This window comes from Arctopsyche grandis, chromosome 9, assembly GCF_051622035.1.
Source record: "Arctopsyche grandis isolate Sample6627 chromosome 9, ASM5162203v2, whole genome shotgun sequence".
Lineage (NCBI taxonomy): Eukaryota > Metazoa > Arthropoda > Insecta > Trichoptera > Hydropsychidae > Arctopsyche > Arctopsyche grandis.
In genome coordinates this window covers 20,194,858-20,214,924 of record NC_135363.1, presented here as the reverse complement: position 1 = coordinate 20,214,924, position 20,067 = coordinate 20,194,858, and the positions used below count along the sequence as shown (strand labels likewise).

At 35.0% G+C, this 20,067-nt stretch overlaps 1 protein-coding gene across 1 annotated transcript; it reads right to left on the bottom strand.

The window, feature by feature from the left end:
* Nucleotides 1-1,707: 1,707 nt before the first annotated feature.
* On the bottom strand, nucleotides 1,708-2,469 carry LOC143917303 (homeobox protein SIX6-like). The gene has a single exon (XM_077438786.1). The coding sequence runs from the start codon at nucleotides 2,467-2,469 to the stop codon at nucleotides 1,708-1,710; it is 762 nt and encodes a 253-aa protein (XP_077294912.1).
* Nucleotides 2,470-20,067: the final 17,598 nt, after the last annotated feature.

The following is a 20,067-nucleotide window of genomic DNA, read 5'->3' as shown; positions in this document are numbered from 1 at the left end:
CTTGCGTAATATTTATACCATAAATATTTTTTTATATAAAACTGTAGGTGCTTTTATAAATGTATATATGTATGTAAATCAATGCAATAAAAACTTTGGCAACATTCATCGGAAAATTTTCATTAACTTTTATTTTATATCAATCCAATTTGTTTTTATTTGATACGGTGGTTACGATGATAGGCTGTGAATTATTTTGATGATTCGTTACATATGTGTATGTCCTACTTAGTAATTATTTTATTTACACGGTATTTAAATATATTTCAAAGAAATCAAAGAATCAAATAAAATAAGATTTCAACGCTTAGATATATATCAAACCTACTGAATTTAATCTGAAAGACGCGTATCAAGTAGTATTTTTAATTATAAATACATATTAGATATGTAACTTTGATGCACCTAATTATAATATTTTTGGTTAGATGAATGAATGTAAAAAATTATACATATACTCCTTCTAAAAATTAATTAATTTTCATATTAAACACAAATTTACTATATATGTATATATATGTATTCATATATACATATGTAATTATAAATAAGTAGGTACATTGTACAGTAATATATCTACTTGTGTACACGTGTGTACAAGTACACAGAATGGGTACTAATTAATACTTATAACAACTTTTAATTTATCTTTACCTACTTTATTTTATATATTTATTTTACATATTGTACATATGTACGTATATGTAATCATATTGTCCTCTACAGTAGAGTAAATATACAAATATATCATTTGAAACGTTATAAAATCAAAATTTATTTTAGAAAATATGAAGTGCATAATTCTAACCACACTTTACATGATTGGTGGAAAACGTAGTTTTTCTTTTATACACTCTGTTTGTTAGAATGGTTTTTCTAAATATTATTATAATAAACATCTTTAATTAAAATAATTAATATTAAAACTATAAAAATATATAAGATATAAGGAAGAAAAACCGTATTTTCCAATGAACATATAAAGTGCAATAATGTTTCATATATTATACCTAGCATAATCGATTAAATTATATAAACCATTGAAGTAAACTAAATAAATATATAAACCATTGAAGTAAACTAAATAAATATATAAACCATTGAAGTAAACTATTTCAAGACGCCTATAATCAACTTCTTATGCAGATATTTACTTAATAACTTAATGATGAAATACGTATAGCATATTTAAATAGTAAAATTATGAACCTTATGTACATGTACACACATATCTGGTCAACAGATCGCATGAGACGTTTACTTTCGCGATAATTATACATAACCAATTGACATTTGACAACATCGTACTGACGGAAACATATCAAATTGCGCAAGAATATATCGGTTTACTCGCGGCACTCCAAACAAAACGACATATGTATGTATATACAAACATACATTTGTTTTATATTTACGCTTATTTTTTTTTCTTCTCATTGTATCATATTTTCTTTTTTTTTTTGTTTAGCCACAGTGATGACTTGGAACTACTCTGTAATGTCACTATAGCAAAATTGTAATAAACACATACATATGTATGTAAATACACATAAAGCGATCGAGCTAATACGAATTTCGAAGAAATATTCCATTTTGACTCTACATAACGATAAAAGAGGGTGGCGAACGAGGCATTCGAGGGTGTTCACGAGAACGTCACTCAACAACTTATGGGGACAACAGACACACATTTTCATGTAAATTTTCCTACCTGTTTTTGGCAGCGGCCGCTCTATCGCGCTGTCTCCGATTCTTGAACCAGTTGCCGACCTGCGTGGGCGTGAGTCCGGTGGCCTGCGCCAGCTCGCGCTTCTTGGTCGGATTCGGATACGGATCCTGCAGATACCACTCGCGGAGCAGACTCCTCGTCCGCTCCTTGAAGCAGTGCGTCTTCTGCTCGCCGTCCCATATGGTGCGAGGCAGCGGGAACTTCTTCCGCACGCGATACTTGTCGACGGGCCCCAACGGCCGTCCGCGCAACCTCTCCGCCTCCTGATAGTGAGCCTCGAGCCACATCGCCTGCAGTTTCCCGTGCGAGTCCTTCGTGAAGCGATGGTGCTCGAGGATGGCGTAGAGGTCGCGGAAATTGCCACTGTGGAAGGAGACGATGGCCCGAGCGCGCAAGACCGCCTCGCTGCGGTCCAGTTCGGCGACGTTAGGATGGGCCACCGGCAGCGACCAAAGGAAGCGCGCCAAACGCTCGATGTCGCCGCTCTCCTCGAGGGTTTCGCAGACGGCGGCCACTTGGGCCACTGTGAAGCTGAGGGTTGGTAGGGGGAGCAATCTCGCGACAGGCGCTGCCCAGGGCGGAGGGCCAGGGGGCGCCGGCGCGGTGGCCGAGGCAGGGGCGTCGGGCCAGCGCGCCGGCACCACGCTCTCTCTGTATGACGCAATGGCCGCTGGGCGCGCGCGGGTCGGCCGCCCGAGCCGCGGCGCGCCCGGACCCGACTGCCCGCTAACCACCAACATCGTGCGCAACGGACACACCTATCAGGCGGGCTCTACCTCTCTCGGCCAATCGGCAACCGACAATGGCCGACCAACGGGCGACTGTCTCCGCCTCGCCCCTCCCCTCCCCTCCCCACCCCACCCCTCCTCTCCCCTACCTTCCCCGGCCCGATTTGCCGTATCGTTTGTCGCGCGACGCGACGCTCGTTGGAAAAGCGGAGAAAAACGTAACGCGCGCGCCGCGCCTACTATCCCATATATCTACCCCGTGCGCTCCTTCTCGGTCCATTACGTAAACGAGTCGCGTGTTACATCAATACCATGCCGGTGCACGTACTCTCCGTTTTCGTTATTTATTCAAGAATCAGTGTATCGAATATACACACACACACACACACACACACACACACACACATACATATGTTGCCTTCTACATATGTACATACATATATGTATCAACATCATCTCTAATATATAATTTCGAAAGAGACTTTGTATGTAAGGTTTAAAGGTTTGGGTGGGAGCATCGAAAACCATTCAAAGTTTCTATGACGATGATTTCGATATCGTTTTGCCATGTTTAAGCTGTTTATATTACGAACACCGAGCGAAGCCGGGTAAAACCACTAGTCTAATATATAATTTTGAAATAGACTTTGTATGTAACTATGCTAGATTTGGGTGGGAGCATCGAAAACCATTCAAAGTTTCTATGTCGATGATTTCGATATCGTTGAATAATTAGATCGTTTTGCCATGATTAAGCTGTTTGTATTACGAATACCGAGCGAAGCCGGGTAAAAACACTAGTCTAATATATAATTTCGAAAGAGAATTTGTATGTAACTATGTATGTAAGATTTGGGTGGGAGCATCGAAAACCATTCAAAGTTTCTATGACGATGATATCGATATCGTTGAATAATGAGATCGTTTTGCCATATTTAAGCTGTTTATATTACGAATACCGAGCAAAGCCGGGTAAAACCACTAGTCTAATATATAATTTCGAAAGAGACTTTGTATGTAACTATGTTAGATTTGGGTGGGAGTATCGAAAACCATTCAAAGCTTCTATTACGATGATATCGATATCGTTGAATAATTAGATCGTTTTGCCATGTTTAAGCTGTTTTACGAATACCGAGCGAAGCCGGGTAAAACCACTAGTCTAATATATAATTTCGAAAGAGACTTTGTATGTAACTGTGTTAGATTTGGGTGGGAGTATCGAAAACCATTCAAAGTTTCTATGACGATGATATCGATATCGTTGAATAATTAGATCGTTTTGACATGTTTAAGCTGTTTATATTACGAATACCGAGCGAATCCGGGTAAAACCACTAGTCTTATATATAATTTCGAAAGAGACTTTGTATGTAACTATGTAAGGTTTGGGTGGGAGCATCGAAAACAAATCAAAGATTCTATGACATCATATCGATATATTTTAATATTATTTTTTTCGATTCAAATAAATTTAATAAAAAAACAAATTAATGTTTACTATAAGATTGTTTTGCCATGTTTAAGCTGGTTATATTACAAATACCGAGCGAAGCCGGGTAAAAACACTAGTCATCATATATGTATATATATAATGTCGCTATTCCGTCTGTGTTTCTGTCTGAGATAACGCTCGCCGTACTATAATAGTCGTTTCGATTCGACATATGTACATATGTATGTACGTCACAGTTAAATCACTACCAAAACGTATAAAGAAAAAACTTCTGAACATAATATTTTCCTATCAATGTTTCCTGTTGGCAGATAATTTACAAATATAAAAGAAAATATTTAAAAAATTTACAAATATAAAAGAAAATATTTAAAAAATTTACAAATATAAAAGAAAATATTTAAATTCCTATTAAAGTGAGTACCGCATGGTAATATAATAAAACCAAAAATTAAAAAACATAAACATGAATAAAACAATGAATGACAATGAATCAACCACAGATTTGCTTATTCACCTTAGCTCTAAAAGTACTGATAGAGCTAGAAAATAAATCAAGGCAATTATCTGTACAATCGTAATGTCGGCATATCCGTGCAATTGTACTATCAAACGGGCCATTATTATAAAAATTTGGTGGATAAAAAAGATCAGAACATTTGGTGAATCGAGTATTTATATTAAAATAATGAATATCTTCCAAAACAAATGTTTCGAAGATACCATTAACTACCTGAGTAATAAATCAGAAACTTTTCTGCGATGAGACAAACTTATGATCATGAAATGAGAGAGTCTGTCTTGATAGGTTGGCAACAGTCTTACATACAAAACCAACCTTATGGGATATATGACTCAGAAAACGCTAGACTGTTATAGAGCAATATTAGAGTATGCGGATTCTTATCCATTCTTGCAAAATTAAGAATGAAAATGTTTAGGTACATATGTATGTACATATACACTTTTTATATCGCTTTTTTTCTAAGGCAAAAAGGTGGCGGAACTCATTTCCTGGCAAGCTTGTTATTAAAAAAAATTACATTTAAATATCATTTCATTGATTTTTTTGAGCTAAAATATTATTTTATTGAGCAGCTTTTTCTTTTATATGTGTACATACTTTTATTGTGCTAAGATAAATGACACAATAATAGAAATTTAAATCAATCAAAATGAGGTGGAATATTGTTAAAAGAAGAGCAAGTTCTACATATATGTATGTACAATAAGGTAAAACGAAATCACAGGGATAGTTGGTAGAATAGGGATCAATGTGAAATAACGAAGAATTATGGAGGGATCTTATGGGATATTGGAATAGAATCTTAATAAATAAATAAGGACTATCAATTATACCTATGATTCAAAACCTTAAACAAAAAACACAAAAAGGCTATGCAACGGAGCGCATAAAAAATCGAACATAATTCATTTAAATTAAAAAAAAAGTTTAAAAAAAGACAAAAAAGATACCGGAACGCCGTTCTAGTACGCTACATCACAAAAAAAGTACTGCGATATATATATGTATGTATAAAACGCATAGATACTTAAGGCAGCTAGTCGAAAATTTTAAAAATTCCTATATTACATACTTTAACTTATTCCACCGCAATTTTTTTCAAACTAATCAGCTACGCTGATTAAAACTTAAATTAAATATCTAAAAATAAGAATTTCGTTTTGATAACTCTGGAACATATTGATTTCAAGAATTTATTTAGATGTTTAATGTTGTCATAATTATACAGACAAATAAATATAAATATAAACGTTTTAATATGTTCAGACAAAATTTAAATGAAACGAATAGATTTATTATAATTTTCCTCAAGTGGAATAGGTACCTATGCCGTCAACAGCCTGCAGTCCTGATATGAAAAAGCTTGATAAAAATCAAGAAAATGCTACTGACTTAGCAATAACTGTCAAAATTAAAACAATATCTATTCAGGAATTTTCCAAAAGTCTTTTTACAATAACAAATATTGCACCTATGTACATAAATATATACAACGATAGGTACAGCCGAACTAAGTTACATACTTGTGCGCAACACAGTTACGAATAACTTTTAATTACGAGCAAACAGTAAGTACCTACATATATATATATTGTAGTTTTCATACTAATCACATTTAACTATCTATAAAATATATAATTATTCCTTATTATGTTTTATTACTTCAGCATAAGTATTTACAACCATCTTACTACTTTTAAGTATGGGTAATAGATCGCTAAGAAAGTCATACAATTTTTTATTTCGACAAATAAAGATTTCATTTTATTACTTTGATTTTGTACCAATCCTATAACATTCGAATATGTGCATCTACGTGTATACCGGAGTCGTCGATTTTTAACTAAATTTAATAAATCAATTAGAAAAATAGCGATGCACCTTTACATACATACCTACATATGTATATACCTATGCAAAAAAAAACCATTCGAACTTGCATTTTGTTTAAAATGCAAAAAGCGGCAGACATTTGACACGAACATATGTACATACAATATAACCAGATTGGGCACACCTCTGCACCGGTAGTTTCCGCACAATTGGTTTCATTAGCGAGGAGGCTCGGCTCCGAATTCGATATAACGAGTGCGGCGGTCGCCATAACGAACGCGCAAATAATTGTCGCCAGTTGCACACGATGCACCAGAACGACTAACAAACTTCAACAACGACTTCAACGATTGCACATATTTTCAATTTTAGCGCACTTCGAGCGCCCGTCATCGTCGAACCCATCACAATTATTCGTTTATTTCGCCATACCTAGTAACTAAAAATTAAACACGCTTTTAACGACCCTAACAGTATGTGCACGCCCGTCCGCGCACATTTAATTATCTGTGTCACTCGCCGTACATTTTCCATCACGCCTTATTTCCACAAGTCATCAACGACGACGAGAAATCCGTAATTTGTACCCACCTCTTGTTCTTTTTTATTTAGAAGTTTTTAATTCGGTTCGTTCACCGAAACTTTATTAACAGACGGCCGAGCGATAGCAATCATCAATTTCACATATCGCCGTTTCGGTAAACTCGACATAATTGAACGCCGAGTGAATCGAGAGAGTGAACCTCGTTATTCGTCCGTTATACGAATACATTCGTTTCAAGTGTGTGTACATACGTACGGACATTTAGCACCTACATATATAATTCAATGTCGTCGATATGCTTTGTGTAGCAAGCTTGAAAAATCGATAACGTTTCAGCTGCCACGCTCCTTTCATATCCACTGAAACACTCATACACACTCCGCTCGAACCTTTTTCGACGTTTCTATTTCACTAGGTTCACTTAGGTTTCGTCTTATCTCAATACCTACCTTATAATATTATTTACAGATGCATATCAAGTTTTTAACACTGCTCATATTTTGTGAAAACTTATTATATTACGAGTAAGTATATTGCATTTCACATTTTTTTTTCAATCTAAAAATCATTTCATTATCATTCTTCTTAATAAAATATGCCCTAATGTGGTATGTCTAATTCAGACGTCAGCCTCTTCTCAATTTTGAACAATTTGTTGAAATATTTCCCAATGTCTTGTCTTTAATCCTGTCCAATTTTTTTTTAATTTTAACATATTGCGGGTAGAAAAAAAGACAAAATTATTTAATGTTGCACAACCAGAACAGGCATATGATATGCTTAGTGAAACTTTGGGCTTCTCATGAAATGGTTGAGGTATGTAGGTGAGTTTTTTTATTTAATTATTTCACTATATATATTATATAAAACTGCAAACTACCTTAGATATACTTACTTACATAAATATATGTAAAAAAGAACAAATGTCTACTTACGTAAGTGATTAATAATTAAATCGTGGCTTAATTTTTTTTAATCAAATTGAAATTGACGTTTGAACCAAGTAAATATATATATTCTAAAATGCTTAACCTAAATTTGATTATATGCGGGGAACAGCCTGTTCCTCCTGTATCCTGCTCGCGCACATTACAAAAGACAGAATTTCACCGCACGCCACTTTGTACTAGATACTTTATTTTGTAAAATAAATTCATACAATATCAAGTAGGTAGATATTGTATGAGCTTTCTTTCAAAATAAAACATCATAATAAGCAAAAACCTAACTTCTCATGATTGAAGGAAACGACTACGTTACGATATATCCGCCCATACTACATAGTTTTTAAATGAAACAAGACCAGATTTTTTTCGGGTCGTCCAGGATGTTTTTTCAGGATTCGGCGCCGGCGCCACCGAACGTCCCTCCGCCGAGTGCGTCTGGACCGGTTGACTGACGTCACCCAAGATGACAGATACTGACTGAAGCCACTCCGTCAACTGGACGACTGACAGACGGAAAAACAAACAACGAATGCTACGCAAACAAATATAATATTTTAATGGGTCCGGTCCCGGGTTCAACACACCCCCACGCCCCGCCACCATCTTTCAATATTCCGCATTGCATTTACATTTAGCTACTAGTCGTTTGATCTCAAAACGATCGTCTTGTTTGAAACACACCAACATTCATTCCACATACGCGTCAACACATGCTACTTTAAGTGTATGCATATAAATAAATGTATTAAAAAAAATACAAACGCCCAAGATAGAGTCTCACGCGTGTAATCTTGTCTAAGAAGACATTTTTTTTTTTGATATTCTCTTTGTAAAATGCGTTTTAAATTGCGGCATGTGAAAATGAAAATATCGCGCATACAATGCAACGAACGGTGATGATGCGTTTTCGAATTAATGTTTTTCAAAATGTAACAAAAAGAAGACGGCAATGTTGATGATGATGATTGTGCTAATAGCTCACAACAGGAAGAAGTGCTATTGTCTATCGAACAAAAGACAATATCTGCTAAAATAACAACAGTACGAGTGTACGCAAAAGAAAGGTTTTAAAACAAACATCGTTGGTGGCCGGCCACTTTGCAATAATTTTGCACCGCGTTACTAGAAGCAAAACCGTGACGATATAATCTTTAAAACAAAACACTTTGCTTTATTTCAGACGTTCTGCTATATAAGCTTAGATGTAATAAATCTTTTTTTTAATACACACAAAAAAATCAATTAAACAAAAGACAAGGTGTTCCGAAATTTCGTCCATGACAATGTGGCGGCGCGAACACCTTTTCCCGTCCCAATCCCTAATAACCCTTTAAATACGGGATCTGAGTAATTTTTGATTTGTTACGCTATTGAATTGAAATCTACACATGCAAGTGTATCATTCCGTGGATTTGCATAAAGTAAATTTTATACCTACCAGTTAATCTACTTATAAAAAACGCTACACTAGAATTTACAACATAAAACCGCATACAGATAAGTGTAATTAGTAATTAGTATATACCTAATGCGGTTATTTTTCTATACATCTAAGCAAACCACTTGATTAAAAATTGTAATTACACCAGCTCTCAACGTTTCTCAACCTTTTTTTTACTCGCTTTCCGATTTCCGAAATCCATGGGCTAAGATTTTCATATTTACATATACATTTACAATTTTATTTATATAAACACTTACACATATTATACATATATACTTCTTACATGTTTATAATTATAAATTAATAATTAGAAAAGTAAGAAATTAAAATATATTTAATTTTTCTTACTTTTTCACAAATATACACATTTTGTTGCTAAGTGGTTACTTATGTTAATACATAAACGAATGCAGTTATGAACTATGAGTTATTTCATTTTTCTTCGTAGTTATACAGATACTAGTGTTTTTACTCGGCTTCGCTCGTTATTTGTAATATAAACCGCTTAAACATGGCCAATCTAATAGTAAACATTTTATTTAATTATTAAATTGAATATCAAGGAATCTACGACCCAAACAAACATACATACATATATACAAAGTCTCTTTTGTACATATTACCTATGTAAATATGCAGATATGTGCTAGGTAGGTTTTAAGGAAAAATATTATCTGTCTTAAATGGAAGAATTGAATACTTAGGAGAGACATCTGAAAACGTTTTTCAGAAAGGAACTATGTCAACGGGAAAGAATAGAATCGTTGAAAACATTAAAAATTCCCTCTACAATTAAACGTCATTTTTTATTTTATTTATTTCAATCACCAACAAAACTAGAAAACGTTTTTTCCCTTTATAAACACAACAATTTCATTACAAAACCTGTAAAAATGTGCCATAGACTAAAATTTTACAAAATTAACCGTAAATGTTTAGAAATATACTCCAATTATTGGATTTTTACCGTCAATTCCTTACCATTACATTGCAAAGTGCACGTAGAGTAATCAAGGTAAATACATACATACATACGTACATACTCAACCCCAGTATTAGAATCATCGGTGTACATTACAGATCGTAATTACACTCGTCTACACTCAGGTGCCAATTACACACCTCGGCACCTTAATGCAAATCCAAACGGACACGAATCATCCGTAGGTGTCGCTTACGACCTTACACGATAAAATTCGCATCTAACGAGACATTGGCGCGCTTCGGTGGACCGCTTAACCGCTCCGGTGACCATCCGTGAAGGGAGACAGCAACCCACCCACCATTGCCAATGGCGTGTAGATACGATAATGATGCACAAATGGCAGCAAGCAGGTGACGTGCGTATGTGTGAGCATATGCACGAGTATGTATGCACATGCATGGGTATGCGAACGAGTATACAATATAAACGAGCCGTAAGTATGCAATTAGACGGCGACCCTAATAGGTTTAATGATGGCGGATGCGCGACGGGAAAAGATGGCGATCGAAATTGACGCGGCAAACAAAACGATTCACTCGCTACCACATATTATGTATACATGTGTGTACCTGCGAGTGTTCTAAAATTGCGTTCGAATAAATGGAGTGTTTGCTGTGAATCGTATGAAAATTTTCACCCTCGCGGTGGGCACTTGAATTTTGACGCACTGACAATGGGGTAAGTCAGGGGTTTCGATCTGGCGGACAGCGGGCGGGATCTGTTTACGGTTTATTGATTGATACGGGAGCCGGCAGAACAGCGGCCATTAATGACGTTTATTTATGAAAACACGTCAGTTGTTGCGGCTGACGCGGGTTCGATCGGCTAACAAAAAAAATTAAACTCATATCTATAATACGCCACCAGACGCCAGACGCCATGATACGTTCACGTTGTCATCGCCGAACGCGAGTGGAACACCATCGGTAGGTGAGATGCGTTTTGGTCGATGATTTTTGATCAGCATACATTGTATACGTAGCAAATTGCTTTTTAATTGATCTAAATAAAAACAGGACATAAAAACGTATATTATAAAAATCGAAATACATATATGTATCTACATATTTGTCTTGAGTGTTAAATTAAAGTTGGTGTTAAGTTTTTAAATTAAAGTTACGAAACTTGCGCATTGAACGCTAGAATGCTGCATATGGTCCAATGCACTCAAAAAAGTGGGATTGGCATATCGAGGAGAGATAGAAAATGGAATATGTTATTGAAAAGTATGAAAAAAGTAGATGTAATGGTGACAGTAAAGAGATCAAAATGGTAATAGGTGGGTCACGTGACTAGAAGGACGGACGATAGATAGACGAAAGAATGAAAAGGGGTGTAAGGAAGGCCATAGGGGAGATGGGTGGATGAAATCAGAAAAGTTTGTGGAATGAGATGGATAAGAGTTGCCCAAAACAGAGACGAATGGAGAGGCTTTCAATCAGCAGTAGATGATGATTTTTTAAATATAATCTTGGTTTTTTTCTAGAGGAAACTCAAAATGTGCATCACCTCTAAAATATCAACTCATTGTATTTTAAAACTTAATAAATTTTATTTAGCACACGACACTTTCAAATATTTACTAACTACACGTTTCCTTTAGCATCAGAAAACGTACCCTAAGCAATTTATATAAAATCATATAATAAACAGTTATATACAGAAATCTTTCTTAGTATCAAGGAATTAAAAATTTCACCACCTATAATAATATACATACATATCATAAATATGATGTATATTATATTAGATCATAAAATATGCTATTACAAGATTATAGCTGTTATAAAACAAACTCTGTATTACTAGCGAATTTGGCTTTTCATTTTATTTCGCAATAAAATAAAAATCATATTAATAAAAAGCTCTTCAAAAGCGGACGAGTCATTGAAAATAAATAAATAAATAGCACAGGACATATGTACATTTTTAAAAATACATATACATATATAATACATATATTCATATTTAAGTCGACAAATTTTATGTGATTTTTAAGAAAATCATCGGCAATAAATAATGTCTTACAAAAAATATGATGTGTCAGATCCACACGAAACTCACAACGGTATATAAAAAAATACCAAGTACATGATAGAAATATGATCTGAATAGATAACAAATTAAATAAAACGACGTGTAAAATTTCAAATAAAATAATTACAAACGCATTATTGAGTAACAAAAAAAAACTATCGTTCAAAATATAAAGCATTTAAATTAAATGGTCACTCAAAAAATTAGACACAAATGGCGAAACGCATTTGAAAAGCACCAATAAACAACACAACGGCAAAGAGACAGACAAACACTCATAGATCACAATCAATCATAACACTAACTAGAAAATAAAAACATCAACATTGACCTGTCACAGTGCATTGCCATTAAAACGTTCACAATCGCACACAACTATCTACATATGTACATATGTACATACAAACTAAATACCTGTCTATCTAAATTAATAAACAAAACAAACAATCGAAACTGTTTTGCGCAACTGACCTGCTATTATTACACGTAATAGAAGTGAAAAGCAGGTAGCGAAGAGTCAAGAGTTGGCATCGTCTCTCGTCTATTTTTTGTTTACATTTATTACGTTTTTTATTATTTTTTGTGAAGACCACTGTCGTTGATTGCGACCGGTCGCCATTGGGTGCCTGTCTAAATACTCGCCGCGGCTTATATTATTAATATTTCAACTGTCGATGATACGAACGCAAACACAATAAATAAATAATAACAATATAATAGGAGAGGAGTGGAAAAAAAGTTCGACTCGTATTTATTCACTCGTCCACAACAACAACACAACGGGACCGGACACTTCCTTTTTTTTAAAGCCGTATTTACACTGAGTTAACACTCGAAACGAAGGGCGAGGAGAAGGGGATGGAGAAGGGCGCTCGTTCGTTGTAATAATAATAGATATGTTTTCATATAGAATTGCCTCTTTTAATAAAACTGACTTTCGCGCAACGTTCAGCATACATTTGTACATACAAATGTCACACAAACGTACTACTTACGTACATACTAAAGCGATCGTCAATCGCAAAGGCGAGATTTAATTTTGTCCCGACTACGACGCCGCCACTTGAAGATTTCGAATTCGTGACCGCTGTTTCTTGTAAAATCATCGTCGTTCGTTTAATAATAACCGACCTCCATTATACACTTCAGTTGGTAGCCCGTCGGAGACAGGAGTGCCAATCAAAAAGTATTTTATTACAAATTATTTTTTTTGTTTTTCAATTTTTCTTATAATTTATTAATTTTACATACATACATATGTATATATATATACCAGGAAGGCTTAACAGGTAAATCCTAATGCGCCTTCCTAGCCAATTACAAAAAAATTATAGAGTAATTTTTACAAAGCATCATAGAGACATCTATGGATACATTTTGACAAATTTGCATTTTTTATAGAATCGCCGAATTTTAAGATGAAAAACTCGAAATTTGCTATAAATGATCAAATGTCATTTGGGTGTGATAAATACATAAGAAAACACTTTAAATACAATGATATACTAGATATAAACCAAATGGAATTTCTTGTGAGAAAATTGAAACATTAACATAGTTAACAGTATGTATGTATAACTCAGTTGTTGCGTTGATGCCAACCACCGATAGATTTCCGAGTTCAAACCCGAGTTGATCTCGATTGATAATAATTTATTCGGGAGTATTTCTGTGGTGCTGCTAGTCAGACTTGGATATTATTCGATCGTTTCCTATCAGAGTTTGCCAATTTATCTGATTTCATTATTGAAACGGTTCTTCCTTAAATTGGCAAAACCCACTATGTAGCCACTATTTCAATATTATTTAAAAATGTATAATGTATAAATTTATATGTTTACAAGTTTAATATCATGGGTGTCAAGGGGAAACCCGTAATGGCATCATGGGAAAAATATAAATTAAAAAAAAAACCAAATTAATACATAAAACGGGTCGCTAAATTATCTAAGAGCGGTGAGTTTATAAATTAACGAAGTTCGAGTAATTATTAAAAATTTCATATTATACGATATTGAATAAAATTAATACTATAAAAGGCATTCCTTATAACTGTGTAGTTATCGTTTTAGAATATTATAAAAAAAAAACAAGAAAACCATTTTATTACTGAAAGTATTTAAGTACCTGATATTTAACAAATCAACTAAATTGATCACTTTAATTCGATATGCTCAGAATCTCGGAAAAGCAGAATAAACTTATTACAGGGTAGCAGTATTTTTAAATGCAAAACATTATATTTAATGTTTTGCGAGATATTTCTCAAAATGTAGAAAAGTGAACTTTCTACTTTCAATTATAACGGTTTATATGTTTATAGAAAAAAATATGAAATTGAGATGATTAAAATATCTACTTACTTTCGCACGGCAGATAATGATAGGTACACGCGATTTTCAACAAGTCATAATTTAGAAATAATATTGAACCGAGTATCCATTTTTCGTAAATAGCAAATTCCATCTGCGGATTCCTTTACTTAAGTAATTACATAACTAGTTCCAATACAGAAGCAATAAATGAAAACCAATCAAATTTAGATATTGTACGTTACTAGCGTATTGGAAATTTTAATCTTGCATATTAATGACGCTAATAAGTATCACACACTATATTTATAGGGTACATATTACACATACATAAATACACATGTATGTATGTATGCATACCTTCGTACACATTTTTTTCGCCGACGTACTGACCGTTTTGGGCGTCAATAATAAACCCACGTCCGGACGATTCGACGTTTAATTGTATCGACACATTTTGACAACGTTAATAAGCGTGTCAATCAAACAGCAATAAGACATTCGATACGTTGAATCAACATCAATACACCCACGCAAAATAATACTGTATCACTGTTGTTCGTTGGGCGCGCGTTTTTAAACCCACACGCATAATACGATCGGAATCGGCCAGACGTTGCCAACATTTTCCGATGCGATGGCGCGATAAGGGTAGATACAAAAATACATACGAAGGGGAGAGGGGGTGGGTGAAGGGGGGGTGGCTCTGTTCAATTACCGACGTTGTGGTGGCCGACCTGTCAACAGGCCGGTGTTGCCACTCGGAATAAACCGCGAAAGTGGCGAGTCATCGCACATAAGAGACCACTTTGTGGTAATTTGTGGACGCGAGAGCACCTTGCCGTGTGGACGAAAACGTGCGTTTACCCACGTACGTATACTCGTATCTATAACTTTTTGTGTTTTTGAGAAGTGCGTCGGGCGCAGAGCTTCTTAAGCGGAGGTTCGCGACTCTATTAATCACGCTAAGCGGATTATTTCGCACATTGCGATTGTGCACACGACAATCGTTGTCACGGAAGTCGCGAATGCGGAATATCTGGCACTCGAGTTTTCGTCGGTATGCTAGTTCGCTCGATGGACGGGATTTTCGAGTGCCAGATGTTCCGTGATCGAGATTTTGGTGACGTGTGCGAGATCGCTTGGTGCGGAATAATCACCGAACCATTATTTACTGCGAGGAGAGAGAGAAAAACAGAGGGAGGCAGGTGGCATTGAAGATCATATAAAATGTTATTTAACTGAATCCGTACTGATCAAAATGCTCAAATCTTTAGAAAAAACATAGAGATTACGATAAAAGATTTATAATCAACTATATACTGGGTGATAAGTATGACGAGGATAGTGGACATAGTGGATAGAGTAAATGGCAATGGGCGTACGAAGTGGCTAGAAGAATTGATGAAAGGTGGAAAATAAAGAAATAAGTTCCTATAATAAAAAGGGATGCGGTGCATCCGCTCTAAAATCACCAGACAAATTGAACGACAGATTAACGGACGGCTGCTTTAAACGTAATTCTCGTCTTCTCGAATGATAGATTGCACATCAGATGACGGGTAACCTTTCGATAAGTTCCGAATCTTGCCTTATTAAACTCGCCAGAAAGATCCAACTCAATTTTAATAATTACCATTTTAATAATTGCATATGTGCACATCGAAAGGTTACTCGTCATCTGATGTGCAATCTATCATTCTAGAAAACGAGAATTACGTTTAAGGCTGCCGTTCTGTTAATCTGTCGTTCGTTTGTCTGGCGATTTTAGATCGGATGCACCAAACCCAATAAAAAGTATTCGAATACCCAGATTTCGAATCCCTTATCCTCAATATTTTTCATGTACTATTCAAAGTCTAAATCAAACAATTTTCATCGATTTCAATAACGCAAAATTATAAAATTTTCAATTTCCCGATATCTCAAACCACCCATAATATTGATAGACAATTTTGATCTAAAAAATCGTTTCGAATATTAAATTTCACTTGGTCAATGCTTAAATTTCATGTTTGAGTATTTAAATATATCGATTACTAAAATACAATCCAATTATTATACATAACGTCAAAAACATTTAATAATACTCGCTCCCGCCCCTAGTAAAAATCGTCGTATAAAATTTTCCAACCAGTTAGCGGTTAAAAATATCGATATATGTAGATATAATATACCTATATAAATAACGAACGAACGGGATAAAAACATAGAAGGGTGTGAGGAGGGGTTGACACAATTGAGAGAATAGTTACGGAATCGCTGGCAATAATGAGCAGTTTCGGGCCGTGTTCGAATTTGAAATTTAATTTTGCCACTCTTTTTCATACTGACGCGCGTAATAACTATCGGTCGGTAGGTGAGTGGGTGGGTGGGTGATTGTGTGGGCGGGTAGTAGTTATATGGACAATCGACAGATAGCGGGTGGTCTACGCGTCACAATAACGCAATTTATTCAAATGAATTGACGCGACATACCATCGCATCGGCTGGACCATATTTGCAATATCAGGTATATTGCATACTTATACCTATGTACATATCTCTGTATGTTCAATGCAGAGCATACATACATATAATATCTACCATACTTTAATAAAATATGTACTTTATTGTATATGTATGTAGATATTTTAAATGTCATGGAATTTAATGTCATTTTCATTGAATTTATTATTGATCATATGTAGCTTCACTTACATTGTACATATGTATATATATCCAAGAAATTTAAAACTTTTATAACTCCTATCCTTAACTATCGAACACCCTTAGCCATCGCATTTTATATCAAACAATAATGTGCTGCTTCTTAAATATTTTATTTAATAATTCTAAGCGTTTAAAGCGTTTCTAAGAAAATTATGAAATGTAATTAATTATGAAACATAAGTCGTGCACCCAAAATTGTATCTTGGGGAGGGGGAGTTTAACGGTTAAAGATTTTTTGCAAAATCAATCATATAAAAAACCAGGGCGTGGAGTCGTTAAAAAAAATCACGACTCCGATTCCGATATTTACCAACAACACGACTCCGACTCCGACTCCGGCTCAAAAATGCATTCAATTTCAAATATTAATATTAATAAAATTTTATCAGGTTGTTTTCCTACCTTTGCAAATATTTTTGTAGACATAAAAATAAAACAAGATCAAACTTTATTAATTATTTATTTGAACTTATTCTTATAAACAACATTGCTTCTATTAAATCTGTATTCGTAGAAGCTCTCAAATCAGAATTGAGGATTTTAAGAGCGGAAAATAACCGCTCTACGGATACTTGTGTTGGCGGCAACGCTGAATCTTTTACGATTTCTGGATACTGCTGTATTGCCATTTTAATATTTAAATTATAAGCTCGGTTAATTTTTCCACCATTTTCAATGCATCGTAAAATTCATTTTTAAATTTTGAAATAGAGTCTCCTTCGTCTGCTATATTGGGACTCAAACGAGGACGTTTTATTTCATCTTGTTCATTGAGATATTTTTCAAAATCGTCTTCAGATTCAGCAGTGTCGGATGAAGATGATGATAATTCAAGTATTGATTGATCAAAGCTACCTGATGTCGTCTCGTTTCCCACTCGAAAACCTTTCATACGAATCGTTAATTCAAACGGAGCGTTCTTAGCTCTATTTATTTGTTTGTTAAAATTTCGTAATTAAAAAAATACATTTTATAGAAAAAATGGTCGGAGTCGCTCGGTAGGAGACGACTCCGACTTCGGCCAAAACACCACGACTCCACGACTCCGACTCCGACTCCACAGCCCTGTAAAAAACTCTTGTATTCCTGAGATTGGAGACACTTTTCTTTGTTTTTTTTTGTATATTTTATTTTTCTATACATCCTACATACATATGTCATGAAATAAATTACCTAAATGCGACACATATAGTTAGATTAATTTTTGTACATAAGTACTAACAATTTTTCAATCATAACAGTACATAGAAAACAAATAGAGACATCTATGGACAATCGACAAATTTTTTATACACAGAAAATTTGCGAGAAATGCATTATATAGGTAATTTTTATAGAAGATTCAACAAATTCGAGATAATGAGGGGAGGATTCTGGATTATTAGATCCGTCACAACAAATTAATCTAGGAAAATTGGAAAATTCTAACAGGAGATGATCGATCTGTGCGTGTTTTTATAATAACCACGAGACCTCGTCAGCAGCGTATTTGGCTGGGACTTGAACCCATGAGCTATCTACTGGTATGTTACAGCTCTACCAGTTCTTTATGCTGTGACTTTTGGTGGGGACTTAAACACCCCCTAGTACTACAAAAACTATTAGTATCGTAAATGGCTATCATTATAATGTTATCAGTTAAAAGACAAGGTCTGTGAGAATCGGTAGAGTTCCTATAGAAGATTAATTATATAGGTATTAATCTACCGTCAAATTTCCACGCTTGCTCCCCCCCCCCCCTTAATTTTAACCAAAACCCATTAGAAATCTACGACTCCAACTCCGCAACCCTTCACAAGAACCAACTCAAAGTCGTAATCGAACATTTTCGCGCAGACTTCACACAAAAGAAGATGAGCACATACATACATATGTATGTACGTAGCCAATTGCAGCGACTGCACAATATTTACGAACATATCGCACACAGAAGAATCACGGCTCGAAAGCCGAAAGTCGGATTGCGTTTTAAATTGCATCATCTCGGCTACCTCCTCGACAACCATTGTATTCTCTGGGTCAACTCGCGCATTGAGCAACGCCGCAAATTTACGAGCGAAATGATGGAGATTTATTTCGTCGGTAGCTGCGAATGCGGACAATATTGTGCTGCCTGTCCGAGATGTAATGTCCCGGGTGGCCTCATCTTGTGCTGGGTGGTCTGATAGAGACATGAAACGGCAAAGAGTAAGACAATCGATAGGTAATCATACATACATACATATATATATATATGTAATAATTTACCAGTGACAGTTTTGAAGGTTGATTACACACACCCTGTTAAAATTCAAACGCGTCAACACTCAGTTTCCATATTTAAAGTTTATTTACGGTAGATTTTGCTCAAAGGTGAAACGAACGGGAAGCTACCGACAGTTGGGAATGAATAAAATCGTTAAAATATTACCAGCTATCGCCAATCATGAGTTTTTCATATGAGAATACTACATACGTAGAACGTGTGCAAAGAGCTGATTTTAATATTAGTACGACTATCTGTAATACCCGCGTAAATATCATAATATAACACATAAAACAATAAGTTAGAATACCACTAAGGTTTTGCTTATATGTCACAGCAATTTCTAGTATAAAATCGACACAATAGAGACACGCAAAGACAGTCAATTCATGTAAACACACGTCAAGAGGACAGAATGTTACATATATGTAAATTTCAGCGTGAACAGAGACCTGGATGCGATAACAAAATATCATTCGTGACCGATTTTAGTACCCGAATGCTTATTAGTTTCACGTCGACGTAACTCATGGGGTGGATCGGTTTATGTGACAGACAGAGTTGGAGAA

Coding starts and splice junctions, on each gene's coding strand:
- LOC143917303 (XM_077438786.1), bottom strand. CDS start 2,469: ATGTTGGTGGTTAGCGGGCAGTCGGGTCCGGGCGCGCCGCGGCTCGGG.